This window comes from Humulus lupulus, chromosome 6 (genome assembly GCF_963169125.1).
Source record: "Humulus lupulus chromosome 6, drHumLupu1.1, whole genome shotgun sequence".
NCBI classification, from domain to species: domain Eukaryota; kingdom Viridiplantae; phylum Streptophyta; class Magnoliopsida; order Rosales; family Cannabaceae; genus Humulus; species Humulus lupulus.
In genome coordinates this window covers 6,092,550-6,116,325 of record NC_084798.1, presented here as the reverse complement: position 1 = coordinate 6,116,325, position 23,776 = coordinate 6,092,550, and the positions used below count along the sequence as shown (strand labels likewise).

The following is a 23,776-nucleotide window of genomic DNA, read 5'->3' as shown; positions in this document are numbered from 1 at the left end:
TTTTAAATCTTGTTTTGTTTTAAAGACAATGGGATCCCAAAATCCTTCTTAGTATTCTGTTTCTTTGTAAATAACTCTTATTTTTCAAGTTACTCAATAAATTATGGTATTTTTGTAAAAATGTAAGTTTTATGTATAGTTTCGATAATGGTCCAATTAGTCCAGATTAGTGGGTCATTACAGATTTGCATAGTGAAGATGGTTTGGAGGTTGCGTTGAGAGAGCATCTTGTGTTTGACCGATGAGGATTTGTCTCATGAGATCAAGGATGTCATAACCACACTCAATCGTGGTTTTGACAAGACTTTTAAGAGGGTTGCGTTTCTTAATTTGCCGATTTCTAATGAGAAATTGCAGCCATCAATTGTTCAAGCTCCTACACTTGAATTGAAGCCACTTCCGGTGCATCTCAAATATGTTTACTTGGGGAAGAACGAGACACTTCTGGTTATAATTGCAAGAGATCTTAATCAAGTCCAAGAAGAAAAGTTAATGAGAGTACTTAATGAATATAAAACAACCATTGGTTGGTCTATTGCTGATATTAAGGGGATTAGCCCTTCTATGTGCATGCATCGAATTTTACTTGAAGAAGGGTCTAAACCAACACGTGAGGCGCAACGTAGATTGAATCCACCTATGATGGAGGTTGTGAAAAAGGAGATACTGAAGCTCCTTAGTGTGGGTATTATTTACCCAATTTCAGACAATCAATGGGTGAGTCCTGTTCAGGTAGTGCCAAAGAAGTCTGGAATCACAGTGGTAAAGAATGATGAAAACGAGCTGGTACCAAAAAGAATGCAAACCGGGTGGCGAGTTTGTATAGATTACCGAAAGTTGAATGCGGCAACCCGTAAAGATCATTTTCCATTACCGTTCATTGATTAGATGCTTGAGAGGTTAGCGGGTCATCCTTATTATTGTTTTCTTGACGGTTATTCGGGATACAATCAGATTGTTATAGCTCCTGAAGATCAAGAGAAGAAAACATTCACATGCCCTTTTGGTACATTCGCTTTTCGACGTATGCCGTTTGGGTTATGTAATGCTCCTGCCACATTTCAGCGATGTATGATGAGCATTTTTTCAGAATATATTGAAAACATCCTCGAGGTTTTTATGGATGATTTTAGTGTTTATGGTGACTCATTTGATCGCTGCCTTCATAATCTCACTTTGGTACTCCAGCAGTGTATTGAAACTAACCTTGTGCTTAATTGGGAAAAATGCCATTTTATGGTAAACCAAGGTATAGTTTTGGGTCATGTGATTTCAGTCAAGGGAATAGAGGTCGATAAGGCAAAGATTGATTTAATTCATTCTCTACCATCTCCAACAAGTGTGAAAGAAGTGAGATCATTCCTTGGGCATGCTGGGTTTTATCGGAGATTTATTAAGGATTTCTCTAAAATTTCCACACCACTATGCAACCTTCTTCAAAAAGATGTAAAGTTTGAGTTTAATGAAAAGTGTTTAGTGGCTTTCAACTTATTAAAAGAGTCTCTGACTACAACTCCTATAATTCAGCCACCGAATTGGGAGCTACCTTTTGAACTCATGTGTGATGCAAGTGACTATGTCGTGGGTGCTGTTCTTGGGCAGCGAGTTGACAAGCTTCCTCATGTTATATATTATGCTTCTCGCACTCTTAATGATGCTCAACTTAATTATTCCACCATTGAAAAAGAGCTCTTGGCGGTCATTTTTGCCTTGGAAAAGTTTCGGTCATACTTGATTGGAACTAAAGTGATTGTTTATACTGACCATGCTGCTCTTCACTATTTATTGGCAAAGAAAGAAGCCAAGCCTCGGCTGATCCGGTGGATTATACTTCTTCAAGAGTTTGATTTGGAGATAAAAGATAAAAAGGGTTCTGAGAATAGGGTGGCAGATCACTTGAGTCGTCTTATTCGGGATGAAGATAATTTGCCCATAGAAGAAAAATTTCCAGATGAACAACTCCTCGCCATGCAAGAAGTTATTCCTTGGTATGCCGACATTGTAAATTATCTTGCTTCAAAAGAGTTACCAAGTGATCTCACACTAGCACAACGGAACAAGATCAAGCATGATGCTCGCCACTATATATGGGATGAACCTTATCTTTAGAAGCATTGTACTGATCAAATCATTTGAAGGTGTGTACCGGAATCTGAATTTCGTTCCATCCTTGCTTTTTGTCATGCTTATGCTTGTGGTGGACACTTTGGACCTAAGAGGACAGCTCGTAAGATATTTGACAGCGGCTTCTATTGGCCCACAATTTTCAAAGATTCTTATCCTTATTGCAAGGCATGTGATCGTTGTCAACGAGTTGGTAACATAACGACCAAGGATCAAATGCCTCAAACTCCTATTTTAATTCTTGAGATCTTTGATGTTTGGGGTATGGATTTCATGGGACCGTTCCCATCCTCTTTTGGCTATGAATATATTCTATTGGCAGTAGACTACGTGTCTAAATGGGTGGAAGCAATTGCAACTAGAACGGATAATTCAAAAACAGTAGTGGATTTCATTCGCTCCAACATTTTTGTGCGTTTTGGTACACCTAAGGCTATACTTAGTGATCGAGGCACTCATTTTTGTAACAAGAGTATAGAAGCATTTTTTCGACGCTATAGTGTAACTCACAAGGTGACAGTTGCTTATCATCCACAAGCCAACGGGCAAGCAGAGGTTTCTAATCGTGAAATCAAATTGATTCTTGAGAAAACTGTAAATCCAAACCGGATAGATTGGAGTACAAGGCTTGATGATGCCTTGTGGGTGTATCGTACATCATATAAAACACCTATCAGTATGTCACCTTATCGGTTGGTGTATGGGAAGCCATGCCATCTACCGGTGGAGCTAGAGCATAAGGCGTGGTGGGCTGTAAAGAAGTGTAACATGGACATGGTTGCTATAGGACAACAAAGAATGCTTCAATTGCATGAGTTAGAAGAAATACGCAATGAAGCATATGGAAGTTCAAGAATCTACAAGGAGAAAACCAAAGCTTTTCATGACAAACATATTCTTCGGAAGAGTTTTGTGGAAGGTCAGAAAGTTCTCATGTATCACTCTCGCCTTAAACTCTTTCTTGGGAAGTTGAAGTCTCGCTGGTTAGGTCCGTTTGTTGTTAACAAAGTTTTTCCTCATTGAGCGGTCGAAGTTGTAAGTCCAAGTACCAGAAAGTCATTCAAGGTGAATGGTCAGAGATTAAAGCCATATTATGAATCAATGGAGGAAGAACAAGCTGCGGTGATTCACCTCATTGACCCGGTATATGTTGATGAATGAAGCATTAAGTCGAGCTAGCGATGATAAACTTAGCTACTTTGTAAATTAGTTTATTTTCATTATTTAAATTGAACATTATGTTTTTATTTTTTATTTTTTATTTTTTATTTTTTTGTTGAGATAATTTTAGTTTAATTTCTGTAATTTGAATCGTGAAAATCGTGAAAAAGAAAAAAAATTTGGAAAAGTTTGAAAAAAAAAAAACCCCAACTAAAAGAGTAAAGGGATTTAGGCCGCGGCTCACATCACTACAAGAAAAAATGCTTTTAATAACACCGAAAATGTGTTATCAAAACATACGATAACACTTTCTGATGTGTTAAGACCGACTATGTTATCGTAGGTCAGGGTACTTTACATAACACTTTATCAGTGTCATACAGATGTGTTATTGTACTGTCAACGATAACACAATTTCTGTGTTATTTTAATATATAGATAAGAGTTTAATTATGTTATTTATAGTCGATTATATAACACTTTTTTTGTGTTGTACTACACTTTAGTATAACACTTTTTTTGTGTTATACTACACTTTAGTATAACACATGTGTTATATTAGCTTAGAGAAACATAATCTTTTTTTACTTACACAAAACTAGGAAAATAAATATGAAAGTTGAAGCCAAATAAGGTAACATAAATAGATTTTTATTAATTACTCAAATGTAATTACAATATTTAGTCTACTAGTCTAGGCTTAAGAAATCATATTACAACATAATTTATGCCTAATTCAGATTCCTTTATCACTAAATACAAAACAAGAAATGTATACAAAAATTAGTGAAATACATTCTTCCATTCTAAAGGCCTCAACTACAAATGTTGTCAAGAATTGCTCCAAATAAATCATCTCAATATACCTGCACATTGTAAAAAAAAGTCATTTTATTATTAAGAACATAAGACTTAAGCTAGTTTCCACCTGTGAGCATATAAAGTTTAAATTAAATTTGTAATAACTCCAAAAATTGACGAAACAGCAGGGTATAACTAAATTATATATATATAAGGTCTAGTGCTAAGATTAAAGTATGTGCTATACTTACTAATGGTGACTTTGTACTGTACATGCATTACAGTCTCAGACCCCAAATGAAACTCTTAAAGCTCCAAGCCAGAGTATAAACAGTCAACTAGAAAAAATTGAAGAAAGACATTTTCCCAAGTTATCAGTTAGTAAAAGAATATTAATTACATACCAGCCAGTTATCCATGAAGCAAATGGTGACCATTTTGGGCCAGCAAGCTTGGTACTCCAATAGTAGAGACCCCCAGAAGTAGAAGCAGAACAGAAGCTAGATACTAAAAATCAAACACAAAAATTTGAGTTTACTAAACATTGTTTATAATTAGTCATCCAACATAAAAGTTGAAAATTGCAGCAGTGAAAGAAGCTATAAAAACAGAGGAAACCAAAGCACATGCATATCTAGAATTATCAAAGGAAGTACAACATCAGAAGCAAACCTAAATGTACCATCAGAAGCAAGAGAAATGGTAGATATAACAACATCAATAAAACTAGAAGCAGAACAGAACAAGTCTGGCTTTCCTTTTCTAGCTAATTACTGCAACAAGCTATGAATTCAATTGTTCACATGCTTAATAGCCACTCTATCACTACTCTTGCAGTACCCTCAAAACCAAAGTGTAGGAAGTCATAAGACTAATAAAAAATCTAAAAAACAAAATCCACAAATTGAAAAACTGTACAGAAACCAAAAATAAAAAATCTTACTCAAGAAGCAATAATGAGAGGTTGGATTGTCCAAAAGAAGGCTGAATTATCTAAGTTCTATGATATTACTATGAAATGATTCTTAAAATATACATGGTTAAATTAACTAAAACTTATCATGGTTCTTATCATGCATTACTTTTATACAAAACCCCAGTACCTTAACAGAGGAAACCTGATCAATATTCGCAAGTACATCAATGGAGCATTCAAAAAGTCTGTGCATCGAGTCCTGCTCAAGTTCTTCCGTCTACAACAACAATTATCTAGTTTTAGTTTTGTAGTGATAACTGGATGTATAAATTTATAGCCTCCTAGTACTAGGATAGATCACCAAATACCTTGTAACCAGCAGAAAGAGCATAAACATCTCCAGGCTATAGCACAACCATGTGCTCATTTAAAATGGAAGACTCCTGCATGTAAACAAACCAGTTAATATAACAATGAAGTTAATATAAAGCAATCAATCTTAAGGTTTGTAACAACAAAATCTATCAGGATAAAAATCCAAATGTGTACCTCATTTAAAGAATAGGTCCACCCAAACGTTCTTGGGTTGAATCTGATAATAGGGGTTCATAAACTGGATTTCTGATAATAGGGGTTCATAAACTGGATTTCTGTTCTTGGGTTGAGTTATGGAAAAAGGAGTAACATCTTTCTCTATTGATCTTGCTTGGGGCTCAATGTTGCCCAGTGACAGAATAGGTCCACCCAAACATTCAGCCTGCTGAAGCGTATTGATTTTACTTGGTCTATACGTGTACCGGAAGAACTTTATAGCAAGAATCGGACCCATCCCTGCTGCAACTATGAGCTGTAATAAAAAAAAGTAAAAATAGTTTCTATTAGTTTATAAAACTGCAATGCCAACAATGGCCTTGACTTTGACTTCTCTATAATAGAATTTTTAGGTTACCAATGATCAGATGTTGCATCAAGGAAGAGATTAAATGAAATTTTATTAATTATCTTTTGCAAGTCAAATAGCTAAATATTATGAAACTAGGCCTGGGTCTCTATCATCGACTCCATATTATTGGTTGTAACCTCAAAATTTGAAGCATATATGAAATGGAGTACCGAAGCCATTCTCCATAGTAGGATGGATCGCCTCTGAGAAGACTATCTGGGGTTTCCAATTTTCATGCAAATATAAGACCAAAATGTCCTGATATGTAAGCTATCAGCTATCCTGTTTTCATCTACCTTTGAAACCTCAGATGCTACTCAGAGACGGGCCATCCTATTATTAAAATTACTTTAAGTCCAAAAGATGGTCAAGAAAAACTTACAAAGAAAGTTATCCAATAAGACGGTTGTCTACACAAGCGAAACATAATTGTATACATCCTGATGATGGGATGGCGCTGAAGATCCAGTTGATGATATAAAAGCCAATCAAATTTCCCCATATAGCAAGATGTTGTAGTATTGTAAAAGAGCTGCGAGGATCAAAGGAAAACTTAGGCAATCAGGATAAATAAAATAACACCAAATTATACGAATTTTCCTCTGTAGTTCTAAGCAACTTTCAAGTCAGGGCATTCTAAAAAGAATATTTGAATGTTGTAAGAATACCATTTCAGTGTTTGTTAGATTAAGCAACAAGAAGGCTTTACGAAGAGTCAAATTTGAATCAACAAAGCATGCTTAATAGAAAGAAACTTACTTTGTTTCTAATATCATAACAAAAGCCTGCAACCAAATACATCCAGAGAGAGTACCTAATGAGATCTCCTCCATTTCACTTTTTTCATAAGCGTAGGCATGTATGCTGATTACAAATACAACAATTGCCTGGACATCAATCAAGCCAGGAATCAGTATCAGTGGATCAAAAGCAAAAACCATCTCTATATTTTGAGCAACCAAAGTTTTGGTCAATGTAATGGTTCTCTAAGTAAGATCTAAATTTAAGTTCAAGTTTTGTCGAAGTGCTTAAAACTAAATAATTCAGTAGGCCTGAATATAAAAGAATAAAAGAAGCAAAAATAGTTGTTTAGGAGTACGACTATTTTAAAAAACACAACTCACATGAAAAAGAGATCTTCCAAACCATCCAGCGTATGTGCTAGGATTCAAAAGTCTCTTCCCAAGAATAAAAAAACAAAGTGAAAATTAGCATTTTAGGTTAGACAGTAAATTCCCATTGGCAATTCTTGTAGAGTCCAAGAACTTTACTTAACTAATTGTTTAGTAGTATTATAGTATGTATAGTATTACCTTTGTAACTTTGGATTTTTGGTTCAGACCAGGAATTATTTGGACACTCATAGTAGTACTTATAGATTTTCTAAGTTTAACCTATAGTTTAAGAATATTAAGTATAACCTAAGTTTTGATTATATGACTGATATTAAGGATTATATTTATTATACTATAAGGTTTAGATATCAACCAATAGGATTTTAAGCACATGTTATGAATGGGTGATTAAGGATTAAGTATTTTTTAGGATTAAATTAAATAAGGGTAAAGTTTGAATGTTATAAGGTCAGTCAGCAGCTTTGAATACGTTGAGGGCTTAGTCAAGGCTGTTTACTCCATTCAAACTTAGCTAAAAATGTGTAATTTCGTGTTTAAATATTCAGCGTGTGCTGATATATCGTAGCTATAGGGGGCGATATATCGCAGCACGTAAATACGGAAAACATGAAACGATGCACGGTCGCCTCGGGCATACTGGCCCAGGCGATATATCGCCTACAGGGGGCGATATATCGCCTCCTCCAGCATGTTTTCAAACATTTTTGAATTCTTTTCCTTTCAGCCATTCAAACTCCTTCATAAGTCCAGCATCGTTTGAACGAGTCTTCAGCCTCTGCTGAACGATTATTCAAATTATTTTCACCTAAATAGCCATTATTTTTATTCAAGTAAAATCAAGATACTTTCATTCCCAAACTCTATAAATAGGACCTAGTACCCAGCTATTATTCACCTTTTGCTCTAAGTTCAGAAGCTGCTAGTGTTAAGTGAGTGTGAGAGTGTAAACACCTGGTTTGGGAAAATCATAAGCTTAAACATCATAAGCTTATCAAACACTTTGGGAAGTGAGGTTCTATAGTATTTCGGTTGTGGTGTAGATTGGTCTTTCAAGTCTTTGAGGTAAACCAAAACTCTAGCTTATTGTTTTATGTTATTTTCTTTCTCATAGCCTTTTATTCAGTTTCCTAACCTCATTCTTATTTTGGTTAGGAAATCTAAGTTCTTGAGCACATAAGTTTCGGTAAGCATGTTTCTCAAATGGTTTAGTCTTCCCATTCCTTTTCATCTCTTTTCCTTCTTTAGACTCACTCTTGTTCATTATGGTTATTAGGAATGTTCCAAAGTTCCAACGCTGTTCACATATCCCAGTAACTTTGGTAAGGAAAATAGGATAGAATCTATATGTTTTATGCTTATGTTATCTTATGTGTTATGTTATGACATATGTTATCAATATGTTATGATATGTATGTATGTATGTTTGTAGGCTTGGGCATATGACCCATATGACTAACAAGACCCCAAATAGATTATGGGCATATGACCTACTTAGCTAGTAGGACCCCACTAATCTCATGGGCATATGCTTGTTTAGTCTATGGGACCCCAAGTAATAATGGTCATTATAATAAGTGTATGTATTAAGTTTTATGATATGTCTTTACGTTTATTACGAAATTTATGTTTATGACTATGTGTTAGATTTTCCTTGCTGGGCATTAGGCTCATTCCTTTTTGTTTTATGTGCAGGAAAATAGCTTTAAGAGGCGGTAAGATTCGTGGACGCTTAGAGAATGTGTATCGATGGTGAATGGAGTCAAGGGGCCGAGCGTTATTCGATTCAAGGATGTAGTCTCGTTTTACCTTTTTATGGTTTTACATGTATTTTCCCCATTTCTTATGTAATGTCTTTTTATTTTAAATCATGTTTTGTTTTTAAAGACAATGGGATCCCATATCCTTCTTAGTATTTTATTTTGTAAGTAACTCTTATTTTTACAAGTTACTCAATAAAATTATGGTATTTCCACAAAAATGTAAGTTTATGTATAGTTTCGTTAATGGTCCAAAAGTCTAGATTAGTGGGTCATTACAATTCTGATGGGAAAAATATCTCAAATAAACATTAAAAATCAAATATGAGGTGAATTATCCTATAAAGAACCTTCCCGCTTGACAATAAAACAAAATTTGTGGATGTTGCATCACTGTTTCTTCACTAAGATCTTTGTCCAGGACACTGATGGCAAAACTCAAAGCAGCTAAGAAAGAAGGAAATATCATATTAAGAATGAATTGGAAAAAGTACCTTCCAAAGCTCTGAAGAAGCTCTTTCAGTTCTGACTTTGCTCCTGAGAGTTCATTATATATAAACACTTTGACCTTATGATGAAAAATACAAATAACAAAATCCATTAAAAATAGACTCTAATGATCATGATTTTATTTTTTTCTCTAGGATTTCTTTGGAAGCAATTAAAACCATCATTTTCTGAGGAAAAATCGGTAACTCAAACTTTCTGAATCAATTGAAACAATCTGAGTCAATATTAACGCCTCAATGTAATAGAGAAAATCAAGGAAGCATCAGTGTTGGATTTGAAATTACATGTGAGGTCCTATTAATTTGGGGCAAATCTAAAATAATCTAAAATAAAAATTAGAAAAGAAGAAGCAAAGCTTACCCTCATTCGCTTCTCTAGCTGCAGACGCCAGGTCAATTCTTCAACTTGCTTTTCCAGCTTATTTTTGGCAGCCTGAAGGGCCCCAGTTTCCTTAGCAGCCTGCAAAAGATTGGATGATATCAAAATATATTAAAAAACATAAAATTATTGTCAATACATGAACGCGCATGAGTTCTAGGTTTAAAATCAGGAAGAAGAAGAAAATAATTTTGGCAAGAGAATTTTGCAAATTGTAACCTCAAACAATTTCATAAAGTAATAGAACAAGCATGACATCAACAAATAACACTAGAATAGATCTCAATGATGATGAGAAAACCTTAGAAAGGAAAAATAAATAATAAAAAGGAATAACCATTTTGAGCTTTCGTAATTCTCTGCGTGCAACTTTTCCTCTCCAAGCACATTGTGTGGTCACTGCTGCTTTCTTTATCCTCAAATAACGGCAGCGATTTAAGTATTTCCGGTATTGACTCTGACATAGTCCATAAACAAGAATAAGTTAGCATTGACAATATAGAAAATGGAAATACAAACCACTATCTTTAAATTTAATACTTCTAAAAGTAAAAAATAGTCATATCCTATAACATGCCATGCACCCATAAATTCAGTTGGCATATTGCTCAAATTTCAGTTGAAATAGCTCTTTATAGCAACTGTATATCAATTACACATGATATCTTTACCTGGATAATAATAGCAGCCCTTGTATGCTTCCTGAACTTAAGGTCACTACGAGCAGCCATCCCACGTATACATGTTTGAATTAAAACAGCTGAAGAGTACAACTTTTGGTATGCATTCTTAGAATGACACATACGATAATGTGCTGGATTTTAATAGAAGCAGCCTCCCTTCTCTTGCATCCATACTGATAGCGTGCAACTTGTCCTGCCATAGATCCAAAGAAACAAAATATTAGTCATATAAAATTTTGTATCAATGGATAATAGTCTATGTTCAATAGTCTCATGGCCTCGAAAGTGACTTTCACGAACAAGAACAAGTGGAAACTATTGTTTACCTCTACAAAATGCTTGAATCTGAATGGAAGAAACCCGTAACAAGATAAAGCTTTTCTGAGCAAGATAAGATCGAACTTTCCTCTGTATGACACCTGCTGATCTTCCTAAGACCTCACTTCGACAAGCATCCAATTCTGCCATCTGGCCAGCTCTAAGAAACACTTTGGTTTTACCAATTTGTCATTGAAATAGTTAAAACAAAAACAGATCAGGAAAAGGCAGTAAGTAACCTACAAATGATTACCTGATAACCCTTGAGATTCACCTTCTCTAGAAGGCGCTTACAAGCAGTTACTTCATCGCAGCTAAAAGTAGACAATTTAAAAATATACATATCACTTCCAGAAATCCAAAAAATAATACTAATAATAATTATGTCATGAATTTTGATTAACCTACCTCCCAACAAAGACATTAGGTGCCAAGATGCCAAAACGACCTACAAATTCACGGAATGGCTTTCTTGTAGGATATCCAGCACAACTAATCCTGATGGCCTCCGTAACTCCCTGGAATAAGATATTTATTATAATTACATCATGTGGATAATGCAACGAAACATAATCAAATGATAGTGAAACAAAAACATCTGAAAGACCACAGTAATATACTTACCCCACAACGAAGCTGCTGCAAAATATTGTTATTCTCAAATATAGACGGCTTTAGAAGATTATTGGGCTTTACACATCTTATGTAGTGTGGCTCAGTGACACTCAACGTTTCAAGCAAAGATTGTAGTTGTTGCTGTAGAAAGTACAAGAATGATGATAGTCACCATCAAGGAACTGACCTTTTTTCCCAAGGATATACATATTAGGACAGAAAACAGACCTTAAAGCGAGAACCTATTAAAGAGAATTTTGATGATTTGGAAGATTCTTCTGGTAAAGGAGGGAACAAGCCTAAAACAAAAGAACAATGGGAAGCATCCAAAAGTTCTTGATGTTCAGCAACAACATAATCTTTGTTCTTATCCAAGAAGAGCTTCGTTTGATATGTAACCTGACAATAAGATTTTACCATGGATATATATATTGAGCAATTTTTTGCATCCTCTTCTAGATGATTAAATGATTATGATATTTCATAATATAAATAAATATAATTAAATTTTACACTTACTTCTCCAGCATAATGACAAATTGTGAAGTCACTGCGTGCTAATTTCGGCTTGCTAAATCGTTTGTGGTCTTTATAGGTTTGATACAGCTTCTGCGCAAAAGTCTCATTTGTTGATCTTGGAAACATACTGCAAATAACACAAGCTGTCACAACCTCACTAACATAGAACAATACATCTAAAGTAAAATGTAAATATTCCTATCTTAAAAAAATGAATGAAAGAGGTTATTCCATAAAAGCTTGTATATATACCACGCCTCATCCAGAAGAGCAATGATTCCTCTAGGTTTTTGAAATAATAGAAGTACATGTACATTAAAATAGAAACAAAGAAATGAACTTCCAACTACTCTCTCATTCATCAAATGATAGATTCTAGCAAAGAGAAGAAAAACATGTCTATCAAGTGACAATGTCCAATCAAGCAGCTATTGTATAGCAAAAGTCAACATGGAATTATCAAAAGCTGAAGTATGTGACAATTAATTATTTGAAAGAATGTGTATGTATGAATTGTTATTCTGAATACTTATGGGTGCAAGAAAGCCAACATGTTCTAATACCCTTCTTAATTTTTGTGAATTGAAGGGGCCCAAGGTAGAACAATTTATATGCCTCACCAACTGATTGAAGTTGAATAAATCCCCTAAAAAAAAAAGACCACTCTATACTCAGCAGGGAGGGTAGGGAGTTAAGCAAATCAATAACTAAGTCAAACTTTAAAAATAAACTCTCAAATTATTTCAATATCCATACTAATAAAGTTCCCAGATTTAAAAAAAAAAATGAACTTGTATAAATATATGAAAAAATACAAGTCTGATAGAAGATCAGATTGAAGAAAATTACAACAAGAAACTCCAGTCTCTAGCAAACTCAGTCAGCAAATAAAAACACTTTTGACTCTTTTCACATTGAATAACCAAATAACTACCCAATATCAAACTATATCCAATATTTTCCTGGACAATCCCATATAACTTTATATCATTGAATATCAGAATAACTACCCAATATCAAATAAAGTTCTTCGATTAAGATGCATCATATTCAGTAATGTAATAGTCTAAATCATATGGCCTGAAACAAAAAAAGAAATTACATGTCTAAGAATCCTCATAACAGCAAAAGCACTTGTATATTAAAGATATAAAGCCTTAAGGACCAAAGTTGGAAAGATCATAATTGATTTTAACACAAGTATGCCAAGAAACATGTTTCATAATATGTGTATATATATATATATATATAAAGACAGCAACCAACCTTTTCAATGAGATCAAGAACATCTTGATTGTCAATAAACTCTATATAACTCCAGTCAATTTCTTCTTTTGTATATTCTTCTTGCTCCATCTTGAAAACATGCTGTCAAATAGTAATTTAAGTAAGCCAAAAAAAGTTTAGCAGATTCACTAAAACCAAAAGAAGATAAATCTTCTCAAACCTGATTAAAATGTTGCTGTAGTTTTTCATTTGTCAAATTGATACAAAATTGCTCAAAACTGCCGAACCAGATAACATAAGAATCAGCAAAACACTCGAGATGAAATCAAATGCTAGCAGTAAAATCTAAGTGAAAGTGAGAACTGAGCCATAACCCAAAGGGTTCCCTAAAGAGAAAAGAATGTGTTTTCACGAGAGTAAACCATACAAAGAAAAGAGGTACAGCATCACCTCTATTACCAAAAGATAGCCCTGGCAATAACATTTTCCCGATGGCTTATTTTCACAAGTAAAACCACTCAGCATATAATCAAGAATATTAACAAAGGAATCAATTTTGTTATACCACAAAACAGAAATTTTGCCTAATTAAACAACTCTACCACCTGGAGCACAGTGATTTAGTGCAGTCCTCTCTAAATAACAAAAACAAAAGGAGTACCAGTTAAGCACCTGTTTGTCTTGAAACTCTCAAATCCATAAATATCTAGAAGCCCAATCAAGTTCTTCGAATCAGGATCTTGACCAATAGAGTTATTGATCTTGTTGACAAGCCTGGGGAATTCAAAGTTCACAGTATGAACAAACATTCTAATGTGTGAATATATATAATAAGATTGAGAAAGAGACAAGAAAAGCCCTACCCCTAATCGATAAGAACCGAAAGTGAAAATCTTTGCATTGGCTTCTTGCACCAGTTGCTCATTGAAATCCTTAGCCCGACTAATCGTTTTGACCCATACCTTCGCAATCTGTTTCATTTCACAAAACACAAACACAATAATAACATCAACCATTACAAGAAGAAGCAAAAACTAAGATACTCTTAACTGCTCATATACCAACATATTAAAATAGAAACAAAAACCTAATCAAAACTCAAAATAATGATTATACATTCTTTGTAGAAGATTATTTTCGTAGCAGCCAAACAGAGAAAAATTCCACCTGGTCTAGTCTGCCAATTACCTCTTCCCTGCCAACAGCCTCTTCCTGTCCAGAGACATTCATGTACACACTTAGTTTAACATAGGATCACTTCCCGGAAGTTTTACTGTATTACATTAATAATTTACATACATGACTAAAGAACTCGGTTAAAATAAAAGAAATCAAGGAGAGCAATCAATTACCTCTTCCTGTTTCCACTGAGGAAGAAGTTCGTTTAATGCCCGAGGTTCAAAAACATTCCCTAATGAGAGTCATAAAGACAGTGAGTCACAAGCGTAAGAGATAACCCACCTATATCTGCAAGTCTAATACTTCGTAAAACCACAAGAGATAGAATCAACCAAAAAAACAAAACAAAAAATTGTATAAGGAACAAAACGAAAGAAACTATTTATGCGAATGCCTGAACCAGTCAATCTCATTTCACAAAAATGGAGAAACGAGAATGAAGAAGAGAGAGAAGAAAGGGGGCTAGAGAGAGAGAAAGGGAAAAGCATTTGGTGATGGTGACGAGAACATTACCTGATTTCAAACCAAAGCCTCCAGGGAAGATCGTGCCTCCTATATTGCCTTCAAATGTGGTGTAGCTCTTCTCAGGATTTGTCTTTCGTGAAGGGGAGTGAGAGACCGAGAGAGATAGGTCTACGGGAAATGGGAAATGAGAAAGGGGAAATGGGTATACCAGGAAGAGAAATAGAGAAGAAAATGAGACACGGGAGAGTATACCAGGAAGAGAAAGATTGAAGAAAATGAGACTGGAAATGGGTATAGGGGAAATGGGTACACGGGAAAGGGGAGTTACTGTAGCAAAAACTTAGTGATTTGGCGCTATTTTATTTTACCTTGCCGCCTGAAACTTTCCTAATATACAATAACTCTTTTTAAATAGTATTATAATGATGTGTTATGGTAATGGGTGTTTGGTGTAGTGCATTTTTGCAAGCCGCGACCCTTTTTATGAAAAAAATGATGAAAGGCATCAGGGCGAGGTAAGCCGCGGCTCACATTTCCTAGGCCGCGGCCCTTTTACGAGAAAAGGGAAAAAATTGCTTCAGGAGCTTCACAGGCCGCGGCTCGTCTTTGGTGTGCCGTGGCCCTTTTCTCCAAAAATGTGTTTCAGGATGTCGCAAGCCGCGGCACGTACTTCGCTGGCCGCGGCCCACGAGAGGAAATTCAGAAGAAAAAAAAAGAAGCTCTACAGGCCACGGCTCGTCTATGGTGTGCCGCGGCCTACGGACGGTTTCAACCTTTTTAATTTTAAAACCTCCATATCATCATTTCTCTACCCATCACCAAAAACCCTTATTCCTCTTTCTTCTTTTTCCCATCATTCTCATCACAAACCCCTCTCAATTCCTCCATTTCCCCTTGTTTCCATTACTCCATAAACACATCCCCATCTTAATTCCCCCATATCTCCATAAACACATCTCTACCTTTATTTCCCCACACTAATCCGAATTTCCCCACACTAATCCGAATTTCACACATTCTCTTTTTTTTGCTGCATTTCTTTCACATTATATATATATAATCCAAGAAGATTTGCACTCACATTCATTAATTTCATCAAGTAAGTTTTTCTTGAAATACAATATTTGTTTTGTTACTTGAATAATTGAAGTGTGCTGTGTTTAGGAAATATTTTTGTGGTGGTTTATTTTGGTAATCTATGTCCTATGTATTACTTTGATTATTAATTCATGGACATTTTTATTGTTTGGGAAATTTTTCTTCATGGTATATAATTTGTTGGAGATGGTTTTTATATGCACTCTATGTGTTTGATAAAAAGTTTGTGAGGAAAGGAGTATATGGTTGGTGCATGAGTGTTCTTGGGGTGAGTTAGAAATTGTTATGTAGGAGTTGAGTGATGTATTGTGTCACTTTGACCTTGGATTTGGGGGCATTTAAACTTTGGTATGGATTAATGTTGGCCATTGTGGTATTTTTCTCGTAATCTTCTAATGACTAACAATGGTGTTGTTGGGTGCTTGTTCTTTATTTTTCTAATTTTTTAACAGCCATGGCTCCAAAGACAAATAGGAATCAAGCCTCTTCATCGACACCAATTCCATACGATCCCCTAAAATTTGTGTCTATGGAGGCCTATGAGAGCTACTTGAATGCCATTTCTCATGATAAGGCATGGGTCCCTGAGCGAGGATTTGATCTTCATATGCACCATGATCAACCTTTCCTCATGCATCAAATCGAGTCTCGAGGTTGGGAGAAATTATGTGGTCATCCTGAACCGGGCATTGGTCCTATAGTTCGTGAGTTTTATGCCAACGCTGTGGCTCATGAAAATTACAAGGTGAAAGTGAGAGGCGTGAAAGTGCCCTTCAAAGCAGCTGATATTAATAGCTATTATGAGCTACCTCACTTTCAGCGTGATGAATATGGTGCGGTTAAGGATAATTTTGATCATCAAGCTGTTATTGATGAAATTACAATGCCGGGTGCTGTTTGGAATTTATATAATAATGGGGTTCCTCGCTATATCAAAGCCGCGTACCTGGATAGTAATACAAAAGCCTGGCAGCGGTTCATGGGGGCAAAATTAATGCCGACCGCCCAACTTGGTCATGTGGATATTCATGAAGCAATCTTTCTTTATGCAATTCTCACAGAAAAAACCATTAATGTGGGCCAAATTATTCATGCTTCTATCATCCGAAGTATGAATCAAGTGACGAATGGCTTTTATGTTCCCTCTTTGATCACGGCGTTATGTAAGCAGGACGGTGTTTCTTGGGATGAGTCTGAAGACACGGTGCATCCATTGCGCATCATTGATCATAATACCCTTGATCGATTGAAAGGGAAAATTGTTGTTCCAGTTAATGATCCGGGCCAATCTTCTATTCCAGCCTTTGTTCCTCCTCTGAACGATAGTAGAAGGACCACCCAGCAACGCTTACAAGCTTTGGAGCAAGAGATTTATTATGGTCGACTTGATATTCGGGCGAATACTCAGCATATTCTGGATCACAAACAGAGGTTTGTCGAATATGCAAGCTATCAGGATATTTGTTACAGAATGGATCAGGCTCGTTTGAACGTTGATATGTCTACATATCCACCTGCTCCTACTTGGTTGCAGCCATACCCACCACCGGTTCCCATGCCCATGGTGCCATATCAGGCCCCTAATGATGAGGATGTTGTTGGCGAGGTAGATATGGATATTCCTGAGGAGTGATGTGTTATGAGGGAGTTTTTCTTTCTTCTCTTTTCACTTTCTTTTCTATTTTCCTAAGTCCATTGAGGACAATGTACTGTTTAAGTGTGGGGGGGAAGAAAATTTATGTTTTGCTCTATTTGTTAATTTTCGTTTTAGTGTCAGTTAGTGTCAGTTGTGTTGGTCTTGTTGAAAGCATTGGTCGATGATGAAACTTTGAATTATGCTTAAAGTGATGTTAGACAATGAGGAATTTTTGTATGATTTGTGTGCTTGACTCCTATGTGAATTGCTATTTTGATTTATGTTGTTTTTTTCATTCTATGCACGATTGAATTCACCACTTAAATGTGTTGGAAAAAAAAATTGCTTGTTGAAAGAAATTTTTTTTGAAGTCCCAACCACTCTAGAAATCATTAATCAATTGTTTGAGGCGAAATCATTAGTACACATGATTAGGAAGATGATTAAGGCAGTTCTTTGGATCGTTTGAGCCGTTCAAGCCAACCTATTATATGATAATCCTTAGTTTCCCATGTTTGAGCCATGATGACTATTTCTTTTCTTCTATAAAGCGAAATTTTTGACCTTATACTTCCTTGAAAAATATTTCTTTTAGTAACCCATTACACCATGGTTATATATATATGATTTGATCTTGTGGGATGGTTTGTTGAAAAAAAAAAAAAGAAGAAGAAGAAAAAAAGAAAAAAAAAAGGGGGGGGGGGGGGGGGAAATACTTATGGGTTATTTGTTTGGTTGTAAGTTGTGTATGATCTCTATTTCTCTCCTTCGAATATTATGAATAAAAAAAAATGATTTGCAATGAAAGAAAATGTATATATGCAAATTTTGCAAAAGTATAAGTGTGGGGGAAATAGTGAGATCATTATGAAGAGTAAAAAACAAATAGGTACTTCTTGATTTGTATGGGAAAATTTGGGGCAAGTTCAAAGAATGAAGTTGATGTATGCTATGGTGTGATTTGAGCTTAAATGTATCTTTCTCAACTACCATTAACCTTAGCCTTACATTACAAGCCTATAAAGACTTTTTGATTTTCTGATCATTGTGTGTTTATATTAGTGGGGAATGATTGGTTAATGTCTATGGAGTGGATGCTTTTCATTGAAAAACATTTTGGTATATAGGGACTGATTTAAAAGAAAATGATTTGGCAAGTATGGATTAAATTCGATGCATTTGAGTTGGTGTTGTGATTAAGTGCTTAGTAAATTATTTTTGAAAATCAAATGGTAAATTACATATGGAGTTGAAATTCTAATGAGTATGAAAATCTGAATTGTTTTGGCATTACTTATTTGTATGATTCTCAGAGACATTCAAGCTTTTGACAAGACCGTTGTTTAGTGAGTCTAGATTAGTTTGTTTTATTTTTAGTTTTGTTATTTTAGTGTTTTGCTAAGGGACTAGCAATATTCAAGTGTGGGGGAATTTGATAAGGTCATTTTTGTATTAATATTTGTTAAGTTTTTCTATGCTTGGATGGTGTTATGATTGCATTTTTAATAGTTTTCACTAAGTTTCGTGATTCTACAACATATTTTCTACGTTGCATTTTATGATGATAAATCTGACATTTTGATGGCAAGTGTAGTTAAAATAAAGTTTTAGGAGTATTCAAAGCTTTCGGGATTGAAATGTGGAAGTGGTGGCAACGTGGAAGCTATCTAAGATCAAGAATTGAAGAATTTGGAGGTAGGTCGCGACTCATAAAACTCAGGCCGCGGCACTTTAAGTTGAAATTGCACTTTCAGGATTTTTCTTCCAGACAGGCCGCTACCTATGGTGCCAGGCCGTTGCGCGAAAATTTCAGGCCGCTGCCTGAGGGACAGATTTAAGCACAGATTTCGTTCTAGGCTGCGGCTCGCATTTTTCAGGCCGCGGCTCACGACGTCGTTTTCATATTTTTTGTTTCTTTTTAATTAGAATTTAATTGAGACTATAAATAATTATTAGGGTTAATTTTAGATTAAGTTTTGATTCGGTTTAGAGAGAAAAAAAGACTCTGAAGAGTCTGAGACTACAATGCGACAACAATCTTGTTCATCCATCTAGTTTCTTTTCTTTCCTTAATCTCTATAATTTTAATTATAATTATGTTTGTGATTATGATTACAATTATGGAGTAGATTCTTTTTAGGTTAAGGGTTAATTCAAAACCCAAGATATGAATTCTTGATTATTGATAATGAATTTTGTTCTTCAATTTCTCTCAATATTAGATTGTTTCTATTTTTCCAATTGAATGTTATGAATTTTGTGATTTCTTGTTAGGTGGCCAACTAATTAAGGTGTTACATTGTTCAATTGTCATCTTAGAATTACTACTCACCTAATAGTTTAGGATTCTAAGTGTGTGTGATAAATTGCAATTGATAGTTAAGTCAAAAGAATTGTTGATTGTGATGAAAAATAGAACCTAGGTTAAATGAATTATATGCTTCATTAATTTATTGCCTAGATTAACTTGTTTCCATAGAACTTAATGCTTTATCTAAGTTAAATAGATTGTATGCTCCATAGATTTATTGCTTAGATAAAAGAGTTAATTATTGAGCGCTTCGCCTTGATTACTTATAATAGGGAGACTGGGATAATTGACTGCTTCAACGTTATTTGCGGGGTTAATAGTTTAATTGAGAAATTTGAATAATATTTATTATTAATGATTAGGAATGATTGTTGGGGTGGAGATTAACCTTTAACTGCTTCTTAATATCCATCTTTAATTGCTTTCTAGTTTATGCTATTTAATTTTGAGTTAAAAATCAAAATCCCCTTTTAAGTTTTAGTGTTAATTCTTGAATAATAAAGTGAACGATAGTCCTCGTGACTCACACTACAAGCTTCTCCCGAAGCTCTTAAACAAGGTGTCCTTGAGAGTTTTACCTGCAAAACAGTTAACAAAACATATGCAAGAAAAACAGAAAACAAAACACAAAGAGCTCTAGAACAAAAGCTCTTTGCACATGAAAACGGCACTTCAACAAAATATGAAATCAATCTCTGAAGTCATAACCTAATCGTCTAGGTCAGAAGCTTTTATAGAGAAACAAAAGCATAAATAAAGAATATTCACCATTGATTACTTGATGCACAAGATAATTCTAAATAAGGTAAATATCCACCTGTTTCGACAGAACCGGATTCTGCTGGAACAAAAGATACCCAGACTTTCCTAACCGAGACAAAAAGAATAAATGACAAGAATATTTCCAAGATAATTCCAGATTTATTCTATATACGGAAAGAGACATTTACAGCAGAGAATATTACACAATAAACAGGATTTAATCAATAAATACAATAATAATTTTGACTAAAACCAAAAATGCCAATAAACTAAAAATAGAAACAAATCCCTCAAAACTGGGATTTTACAATCTCCCCCTTTGGCACTTTGGAAGGCAAAATTAATGTAACACTCCTGCAAGAAAAACAAGTTAGTGATTACCAAATAAAACTCCCCCTGCGAAAAAGCAGAAGTAAGCACAAGTAATCAAAAACAAGTAATCATAAAAAACTCCCCCTCAAAAAGTAGAGGGTCCAGAGTTTGATGTTCACAAAAAAACTTAATAAAAAACAAACCAGGAGTGTTTCTCCCCCTATTTGTCTGTCAAAGTACCAAAGAAAAATATAAAAGACCCCAAAAGACCAATGTTGTATGACAAAATAAACAAATAAAATAAAAACAGTGGTCAAGAATTTGAAGCACGGGTGGCAAGCATCAGTAGGTCTTGAATGGACTGCTGGATGATAGCAAACTTTGTGTGAAGATCAGCCATACTAGAACGAAGGAACGCTAATTCTGTAGCCACAGCAGGTGAAACTGTTGGGACAGAATCAGGGGGCAGGTCCTCAGATACGAAATTGAGGGACTGAGGCTTCACTTTCTTGGCGCTTGGTGCTTCGCCAGTCTCATTTGAAGGGCCACTTGATCGGAATGAAACGGCAGTAGTGGCTAGGACCAAGTCTTCGGTCTCCAGTTTGATGTCATTATTTTGCATGCTAAGAATTTTATAAATGAGATGGGGAAAGGGCAAATTAAGAGACTTACGATTACCCCTGCGGAAACCAACAATTTGATCAAAAATGTGTTTCGCCAGATCAACTTCTATGCCTGTGCCAACTTTATAGAGGAATGCGGCCAGGTCAAAAGAAATGGTGTTAGTGTGAGATGTAGGCTTCCAGTTTGAAGTGGCAAACTTGTGGAGCACAGCATACATATTTGTCAGGTTGGTGACCAGCAGAACCGTGTTGGGGGACCACTGCATGCGTTGTCCCACGAGCTCGGACAACACTTCATCGCGATCAAGTGTTTCAGCAGCTTGGTCTTCAACAGTTGCAATCGGAATTTGGAGTGCGATTGCAATATCTTTAGGAGCGAAGGAGAACCATTGTCCGCGGACATAAACCTTTTCGAAGAGAGGGGACTTTGGATCAAGCACATCATTGGTAAGATTGGCATAAAACTCCTTCACAACACGCTCCACATAGCCAGAAAGCTTCACCAAGGACCCAACCCACTCATGGGTTTGAAGCAAGATGAGAACTCCGAAGGACCTATGGTCACTAAGAACAAAATTCCTCTCGGGAAGGAACTTACGATGGGCATACAACATCATATCTCGTTCATTATCATTATAACAGAAGGAATAAGAGTGAGGTTGAAATTTTACCACTGACTTAGTAAGAGGAGTACCAGACCGAGAGATGGGTTTCTTGCCTTTTACCTTGGATGAGGGTTTTGTTACCACAGGACTGGGAACAGCGGCGACAGGGCTTGGGACTGTGTCCACATCTGGATCAGACGACGCAACATCTTCCTCTTCCCTTGGCTCAGAGTCGGTGGCTGATTCTTCAGGTTCCTGAGACAGCTCTTTGTCAGAGGCCACTTTCTCTGGGATATCTTCTGTGGATTCTTCAGCCACCGTTTCTTCTTCTTCATCAGCCTCAGAAGTGGACGGTGATGGTGGGTTGTCCTTGAGACGTTTCTTGACCGAGGATAGAGGAGAGACAGTAGAATCGGAGGGCGTTTTCCTCTTCAAAAAACCTTTGGCATTTGTCTTTGGTGGGAGAGACGACTTCTTTGGTGGAGAGGGTTCGACAGACCCTTTTTCGGATGCCCTAGTCCTTTTGGTTGGAGCGCTCTGAGAAGAAGGAATAACAGAGACCTTTTCGGTCACTACCCCTTTAGATGGTGGTGACGACACAGGGACAGCAGCATCAACATCGGGGAATACCAGAGGGGTCACCGTGGGAACCGGAGTTGTCTGCTTATGCGGCTTCATTTTGGGTCTTGTCCCCGCAGATGAACTAGGCGACGAGACGGACTTGGAAAGAGCAGAGGCAGACGGCACGGCTGTGCTGACAGGTGTTTTAGACAGAGGATTTGAGAGATTGGTTGGAGTTTTCTTTGAGTGTGCTCCTCTGGTCCTCACCATGGTATCTGTAACTCAAAAAAAAAAAAAAAAAAAAGTAACAGCCAAGAAGATGAAGAAGAGTTAGAGAAATCGTGTGAGAGAGACAAGAGGAAGAAACCCTTATATAAAAGACCAAACCGAATGTGATCTTTCCATTACTCAAAATGGGCAGTTAATTGCCCAAAAATCTGTCACATCTCTCTGAAATAACTGCTCAAATCTGACAAGGAAGAGATGTTTCCTTTTTCAAAAAAATTTCTTATTAAGACCAAATATCCTCATCATGGCACACGATCTCCTTGCTCCCTTCCTTTACAATTTTCTTTCCCTTTTTATTTCAAAATTACAACAATAGAGGAACACAAAAGGAAACCAAATTTAATGGTGAAGATCATGACACAATAAGAGAGATCAAACCCTAGCCATACGATTTCAAAAAAAGGAAACCACATCAAAGACTTTAAGCAACACAATATTCTCAATTAATTCACGTGAGATGCCAAGAATAAAAAAAAACTTGAATAACTTGGTATATTGAAAAGAAACTCATCAAAGCAATATTCACAAAACCAAGATTCGGTCAAGACAATTTCCCCATATTTCCTTTTCCTTTTTTTTTAATGTTCTTTTTTTTTATTTTTTTTTTAAATTTAATAGAATAAATCTAAACAACAAATACAACTTGAATTATGGGCACGTGACAAACAATCTGAACAATCAATGAGAGAATCATGTGTGTATGAGAACCTTAAAATAAAAAACCTTGTGAAGATGAAATCTTGAGCAATACATGAACACAAATCAAGCACAATCCAGTTACTAAGCATATTTCAAAATGAATCAAACACTATGTGAACATTTATTATAAATTTTTCTTTTTCCTTTTT

General features: G+C 35.6%; 3 protein-coding genes and 1 long non-coding RNA gene across 4 annotated transcripts; all 4 read right to left on the bottom strand.

Annotated features, from left to right (window-relative positions):
- Window positions 1-3,920: 3,920 nt before the first annotated feature.
- Window positions 3,921-10,243, bottom strand: LOC133781529 (uncharacterized). The gene is made up of 3 exons (XR_009870143.1): window positions 10,064-10,243; window positions 9,709-9,807; window positions 3,921-4,151 (listed from the first exon to the last, which is right to left on the bottom strand). It is a non-coding gene; the product is annotated as an uncharacterized LOC133781529 (long non-coding RNA).
- LOC133783584 (uncharacterized) lies at window positions 4,498-7,123 on the bottom strand. Its single transcript, XM_062223238.1, has 7 exons — window positions 7,070-7,123; window positions 6,705-6,832; window positions 6,328-6,477; window positions 5,580-5,849; window positions 5,371-5,406; window positions 5,190-5,279; window positions 4,498-4,593 (listed from the first exon to the last, which is right to left on the bottom strand). The coding sequence occupies exons 2-7, from the start codon at window positions 6,744-6,746 to the stop codon at window positions 4,498-4,500; spliced, it is 684 nt and encodes a 227-aa protein (XP_062079222.1). The 5' UTR covers window positions 6,747-6,832; window positions 7,070-7,123.
- Window positions 10,244-10,981: 738 nt separating the features above from the next.
- Window positions 10,982-14,135, bottom strand: LOC133781528 (myosin-7-like). Its single transcript, XM_062220563.1, has 9 exons — window positions 13,761-14,135; window positions 13,309-13,366; window positions 13,130-13,229; window positions 12,114-12,153; window positions 11,862-11,988; window positions 11,571-11,741; window positions 11,352-11,483; window positions 11,136-11,245; window positions 10,982-11,030 (listed from the first exon to the last, which is right to left on the bottom strand). Exons 1-9 carry the CDS (start codon window positions 14,102-14,104, stop codon window positions 11,018-11,020), a joined length of 1,095 nt encoding a protein of 364 aa, XP_062076547.1. The 5' UTR covers window positions 14,105-14,135; the 3' UTR covers window positions 10,982-11,017.
- A 7,029-nt stretch (window positions 14,136-21,164) lies between these two features.
- Window positions 21,165-22,910, bottom strand: LOC133784581 (uncharacterized). The gene has a single exon (XM_062223876.1). It carries the CDS (start codon window positions 22,908-22,910, stop codon window positions 21,165-21,167), a length of 1,746 nt encoding a protein of 581 aa, XP_062079860.1.
- Window positions 22,911-23,776: the final 866 nt, after the last annotated feature.